Source organism: Lutra lutra, chromosome 1, assembly GCF_902655055.1.
Source record: "Lutra lutra chromosome 1, mLutLut1.2, whole genome shotgun sequence".
NCBI classification, from domain to species: domain Eukaryota; kingdom Metazoa; phylum Chordata; class Mammalia; order Carnivora; family Mustelidae; genus Lutra; species Lutra lutra.
Genome location: NC_062278.1, coordinates 212,382,900 through 212,389,998, shown reverse-complemented (window position 1 = coordinate 212,389,998; position 7,099 = coordinate 212,382,900). Strand labels below are relative to the sequence as shown.

General features: G+C 38.3%; 1 protein-coding gene across 1 annotated transcript; it reads right to left on the bottom strand.

Annotated features, from left to right (window-relative positions):
• Nucleotides 1-4,263: 4,263 nt before the first annotated feature.
• On the bottom strand, nt 4,264-5,133 carry LOC125106703 (olfactory receptor-like protein OLF4). The gene is made up of 2 exons (XM_047741200.1): nt 4,782-5,133; nt 4,264-4,496 (listed from the first exon to the last, which is right to left on the bottom strand). Exons 1-2 carry the CDS (start codon nt 5,131-5,133, stop codon nt 4,264-4,266), a joined length of 585 nt encoding a protein of 194 aa, XP_047597156.1.
• Nucleotides 5,134-7,099: the final 1,966 nt, after the last annotated feature.

The window sequence follows — 7,099 nt, the reverse complement described above, 5'->3', positions numbered from 1 at the left end:
TGAGCCAAAGGCAGACAATTAACCAACTGACCCACTCAGGCATCCCCTACTCTCTGTTTCTATGAGTTCAGATTTTTGAATTTTATTTATAAGAAACATCACAAAGTAATTGTCTTTCTCTGACTGATTATTTCACTTAGTGTAATTCCCTTGGGTTCTTCCATGTTTTAGCTAAAGAAAGGCTGTCTTCCTTTTTTTTTTAATTTGTTGAATTCCCTTGTACTGATATGCCATCATTATTAATTCCTCTGTTGATGGATAATGGGCTATTTCCATGTCTTGGCTATTGTGAATAATGTTACAATGGATGTAGGGGCACAGATATCTGATATATTGACAAATATGTGGGAATTAAATCACTCCCACCAATCAATAAATGCCGTACACCCCATTAATAGAATGAAATAAAAAAATCCTATGATCATCTCAATACATGCAGAAAAAAAGCTTTTGACAAAATACAACATCCTTTCATGATTGAAACAAAACAGAACAACAACAACAAAAAAAAAACAACAAACAAAACCTTCAACAAACTGGGTATAGGAAGAACATACATCAACATAAAAGAAGACCATATATGACAATCGCACAATAACATTATACTCAATGTTGAAAGGTTAGAAAACACTTTTCTTTGGGATCAGGAGCAAGACAAAGGTGTCTATTTTCACCCTTTTTTTAAGTATGACAATTTTCAATGTCATTGATTTAGTTTTAATTAGGGCAAGCATCAAAACTTTGTCCTTAGATTTATGAGTGTTTAATCAATCATCTCTTTTGTATACATCTATTAGATTCAACGTGTTGTTCAATTCTTTAATTGAAGTTCTGTCTATTCTGTTATTAAGAGATGTTTATTAAATTCTCCCACTGTGGTTAGAGATGCCTCTGTTTTTCCTGGGAGTTTTTCCAGATTAGTTTTTATATTTATAAACTGTGTTATTAAATGTATGCAAATTTGTACTTATTATGTATAACTGATAGACAGAAACTTTGGCTCTGTAAAAATATACTCTTTCTCTCTAGGATGGAACTGGAGGGGATTATGCTAAGTGAAATAATTCAAGCAGAGAAAGACATTTATCATATGGTTTCAATCATATGTGGAACATAAACAATAGCACAGAGGATCATAGGGGAAGGGAGGGAAATCTGAAGGGGGAGAAATCAGAGAGGAAGATGAACCATGAGACACTATGGACCCTGGGAAACAGACTGAGCGTTTCAAAGGGGAGAGGGTGAAGGGAGGGCATTACAGGGTGATGGGTACTAAGGGAGGGCATGTGTTATGATGGGCACTGGGTGTTATACACAACTGATAAATCACTGATCACTACATCAAAAACTAATGATGTACTAAATAAATAAATAAACAAACAATGAGATACCATTACACAACTATGAGAATGGCTAAAAGCCAAAACACTGAAAACAATAAATGATGCCAAGGATGTAAGTCAATGGAAACTCACTGCTGGTGGGAAGGCAAAACACTACAGTCACATGAAGATGGTTCAGCAGTTTCTTGCAAAGTTAAGCTTAGCCTTACTGTATGATCCAACAATCATGCTTCTAGGTATTTGACCAAATTTATTGCAAATTTATGCTCCCACAAAAGTTATGCAGTTCCCAACAGGTGCTAAGTTGTTTGGACACAAGCAATTAACAAAGAATTTGTTTTGCTTTTAGGGGCACCTGGGTGGCTCAGTCCTTAAGTGTCTGACTTTGGATCACATCATGATCCCAGAGTCCTAAGATTGAGCCTCACTTCAGGTTCCCTGCTCAGCAGAAAGCCTGCTTCTCCCTTTCCCACTCCCATTGCTTGTGTTCCCTCTCTCACTGTCTCTCTTTGTGTGTCAAATAAATAAATAAAAGTCTTCTTAAAAAATTTTTTTGCTTTCCTTATGGTTTAGGATGACTATGAGAAAATTACTGAGACCCTGAAGTCACCATTAACTTCTGTGTGAACTCTTAACAAAAAACTACAATACTTATCACAAGAAAGCAAGAATAGCTATATTATTAACAGACATAATAAAAATTAAAGCATCCTCACCACTCTTATTCAACAATATCCTAGCTAGCAATCAGATCAGATAAAGAAATAAAAAGCATCAAAATCAGAAAAAAGAAAGAAGTAAAATTGCACATTTATTTACAGATAATAGGAACTATGTATATAAAATTCTATAGACTCAACCATTTTTCATTTTAATTTTGTTCATTTTTTTAAAAGAAAATTTATTTTTATTCCATTCCCATTTTAATTTTTCTTAATTTTTTAATATGTTCAGTTAGCCACTGTATAGTTCATCTTTAGTTTTTGATGTAGGGCATACTCACAATCATGAGTCCAAGTCATGTGTAGAATAATTAAATTACTGTATTATACTTACTAGATTGTTCTCTTTGTTGGCTTTATGTTCTACACCAATAAAAGTTTATTAAATTGAAAATTGTACATTTTGTAGACCTTTTTGCTGAGATGCCCACAATTCAACACTTATCTCTGTATCCATGTATTTGGCAATGTGACTGTGAAGCTCCTTCCACTGAGAGGTGGAGTCTGTTTCTCCAACTTTGAATCTGGACTGAACTTAGGGATTTTTTGCCTTGACTAATAGTATATGCTGAAAATGACAATGTGCTTCAAGGGGTCATTGTGTGTTTTTGCTGCTCCCTTGTAACTCTGCCTCTGCCATGTACACAAGTCCAGACTACCTTTCTGTGAGAGGTAAAAACATGTAAAACAGAGCTCAGAAACTGTAACCATGGTCAACCTAGACCAGCCTACCACCAGCAAGACACCAAATGTGAGAACGCAGCTAGGATGATTGGAGCATTTCCAGCTAAGCCACAGCTGACCACAGTCTCAAGAGGAGACCAGTGGAGACCAAAAGATTTCCCCATAATAGGCCCCCATGCGATTTTAAAAGAAACATGATCTTATATCTTTTACATTTAGCCTGGCTTGTCATACAGCAATTGCTGACTGATTCAATAATCAATGTAAACAGAACTGAGAATATTAAGAATAATCTACTGCTTCTTAGTTTTGATATTTTTCTGATATATGAAAGCACTATTCATAATGGCCTGGTTATTCACATTTATTTCAAATAACTGTACTAAAAATTGACCACCATTGAGACTCCCATTCAGGTAACTGGGAGAGTTCGGAAAGACCTCTATCTTTTTACAGGAATAAATTGTGGGACCCTCAGTCACAAATTTCCATTCTCAGGGCATTACTGGGCAGTAATTCCAGCTCTTGTCTGGAATTGATCTATGATCCTCTGATCACAGGATGAAAGAGAGTTTAGAACAAAAAAATGGTAAAGAAATTAATGACAGAATGGATGCACCAATTGTTCACTCACTCACACTATGATATTGATGACAACATTTTTAAAGGGGGAGAGTTTAGGGCAATGGAAGGAGTAACATTTGTATGCAGGGCTTGAATTTTTCAAGTAGAAACAGGAAATCATCCAATTAAATAACCCATATTCTGCCACTAAATTCTAAAGTACAATTAATAAAACCCTTTAAACATGGACACCGCAATGAATAGATGTTCATGATCAAAAACACATTATCCACAAAAAAAAATATGGTGTGATAGAAAATTTAACATCGTATTTCAGGTATTCTCTGACACCAAGACCGTATTAAGTAAATTGGTTTGTGCAAATTTGTCTTTCCATAGATTACACTTGGAGGGCGTTTTCCATAAGCAATTTATGCCTTACTATTCTCTGGCAGAGATACTGTGGGTGCTTAGCTGGTAGGATCAGGAACAGGTTCTTAAGGAGGATCATAAAGTCCCATGACTATCTATGAAACAAAATAGTATGTTAAAGCTTGTATTACCAAGAAGGGCATTTAAGGTATTAACATATAAAGGAATGACAGAGTGAAAAACTGTGATCTCAGAATTTCCTCTACAAAAAAAATTATAAAAATGGCCTCAGTTGCCAATGTCATTTAGTTCATAAAACTAGGACCATTCATTACTATATGAGGCAAATGGGAATCTCCAAATAGTTTCTGATTCAAGGTTGGGACAAACTTTGGAAATTAAGGAAACAAAACAAAATTGTTAGCTCTCAGAAGCAGTAGAAAATTTAACAAAGACACTTATTTAAATTCCATAAAGCAGTTGATCTTTAGAAAAACTGAAACTCCAGGATATAAAAGAGAGATTAAGTTCCTCTTTCATGATCTGATTAAAGAATCACAATTTCTGGGTATTAGGCTCTAAGCCTGCAAGCACAGGTACTTGTTGATAAATGGCCCCTTTATGACTGCTCTGAAAAATACATTTAGAGCCTCCTTTATATCTTTGTTCCTCAACCTATAGATGAAGGGATTCAGCATAGGTGTGACCACCGTGTACATCACCGAGGCTACTGCACTTGAGTGGGAGCTCTGGGTAGCAGCAGAGCTAAGGTACACTCCTAGGCTAGTACAATAAAATAAGGAGACAACCGAGAGATGTGACGCACATGTGGAAAATGCTTTATGCTTGCCCTGAGATGATAAAATCCCACATATGGAGGAAACTATCTTAGAATAAGAGTAAAGGACCCCAGCTACGGGAACACCAGCCAGGAGGACAGCTGCAGAATACATCACCATGTTATTGAGAAAGGTGTCAGAATGTGCAAGTTGGATCATCTTATTGAGTTCACAGAAAAAGTGGGGGATTTCCACCTCTGTAAAGAAGGATAGCCGCAACACCATTAAGGTTTGTAACAAAGAATGCAGGACACTCATGATCCAGGATACCAGAACCAGCAGTCCACAGAGCTGAGGGCTCATTGTTGCCGTGTAGTGTAGGGGGTGGCAGATGGCCACAAAGCAAACATAAACCATCACAGTCAAGAGGAAGTTGTCCAAAGTTGCAAAAAATATAAAAAAGAACATCTGCATGATGCAGCTGCCATAAGGTACGACTTTTTTCTGTGTTTCTATATTCACCAACATCTTAGGAATGGTGGTGGAGGTGAAACAGATGTCTACGAAGGACAGGTTGGCAAGGAAGAAGTACATGGGCATATAGAGGTGGGAGTCTGAGCTGACAGCCAAGATGATGAGCAGATTCCCAAGTATAGCAACCAGGTACATGGACAGGAACAGCCCAAAGAGGAAGGGTTGCAATTCTGGTCCCTCTAAAAATCCCAGAAGAAATCCCAAAATTTGTGTATCATTCTCCAGTTCCATGTCACTGATGTGGCTACAAAAATAAGAAAGAAAGAGGACAAGACAATCATGCATTACTAAACTGGAAGATATATTATTGTTTATATTCAGCACTCAGGAAATTGATGGTTATATGTGTGTATAGAACATGATAAAAACACTAAGAACTGTGAAAAACAATCTCAGGTTTCTGGAGGGGCGGGAGTTGGGAGGTTGGGTAAGCCTGGTGATGGGTATTATGGAGGGCACATATTGCATGGAGCACTGGGTGTGATGTATAAACAATGAATTCTGGAACACTGAAAAGAAATTTTAAAAAAAGAACTAGGAATAGGAATAGAAGAAACTATCGCAACATAAAACCATTTAAAGAAAACCCACAGCAAGCATGATACTCAATGGGGATACAGTCAACATATTTCCTTTATGATCAGAAACAAGGAAAGGATGCCCACATTCCTGATGTCTGCTCAACATAACACTGGAAGTTCTAGCCAGAACAATTAAATAAAAAGAAATAAAAGACATCCAACCTGGAAAGGAAGAAACACATTTATATATGCAGGTGGTTTGATCTTATATGTAGAAAATCATAAAGATCCCACAGAACACTAACAGAACTAATAAATTAATTCAGCCAAGTACTGGATATAAAGCAACCCTTGAACAAATCATTGTATTTCTACATACAAACAGTGAAGAGTCTGAGAAGGAAATGAAATAATTCCATTTGTGTGACATCCAAAAGAGTATCACCTGACACCAGTCAAATGGTTCATATAAGAAGACAAGAAATTGGGGAGGAGTCAAGATGGCAGAGAAGTAGCAGGCTGAGACTACTTCAGGTAGCAGGAGATCAGCTGGATAGCTTATAAAGATTGCAAACACCTACAAATCCAATGGGAGATCGAAGAGAAGAAGAACAGCAATTCTAGAAACAGAAAATCAACCACTTTCTGAAAGGTAGGACTGGCGGAGAAGTGAATCCAAAGCGACGGGAAGATAGACCTCGGGGGGAGGGCCCGGCTCCGGCAAGCGGCGGAGCAACGGAGCACAAAATCGGGACTTTTAAAAGTCTGTTCCACTGAGGGACATTGCTCCAGAGGCTTACCGGGGTGAAGCCCATGCGGGGTCAGTGTGGCCCCAAGTCCCCCAGGCTCTCAGAAGGATCGGGGGTGTCTGAGTGTGGCAGAGCTTGCAGGTATTAGAACAGGGAAGCTGGCTACAAAGACAGAGCTGAGGAGTGAGCTCTAAGCTCGGGGTTACCTTGAACCGGTCGCAGGCTCGGTCAGCTCGGAGCGCGGCCAGAGGCAGGGTGATGGGAGTAATTGGGCGCTGTTCTCTGAGGGCGCACTGAGGAGTGGGGCCCCGGACTCTCGGCTCCTCCGGACCAGAGACTGGGAGGCCTCCATCTTCGTTGCCATCTTCCGGAACTCTACGGAAAGCACTCAGGGAACAAAAGCTCCCGCAAGAAAACCCGAGCAGATAACTCAGCCCGGCCCCTGGTAATGGCGATATAACTCCGCCTGGGGCAAAGACACTTGAGAATCACTACAACAGGCCCCTCCCCCAGATGATCAACAAGAAACCCAGCCAGGAACAAGTTCACCTACAGTGCAGTTTCAATACCAAGGAGAGCTGTGGAATTCCAGAGGAGGAGAAAGCAAAGCACGGACTCATAGCTTTCTCCCCATGCTTCTTTAGCCTTGCAGTTAATTTAATTTTTTTTCTTTTACATTTTTTGTTCTCTTCTTCTGCTAATTTTTTTTAATTTTACACATTTTTAATGTCTTTTAACTAGTTTATCTAATATATATATATATTTTTACCTTTTTAAATTTTTCTTTATTGGTTTTCTTTTTTTAATTGTTTCTTTTTTTCATTTTTTTTT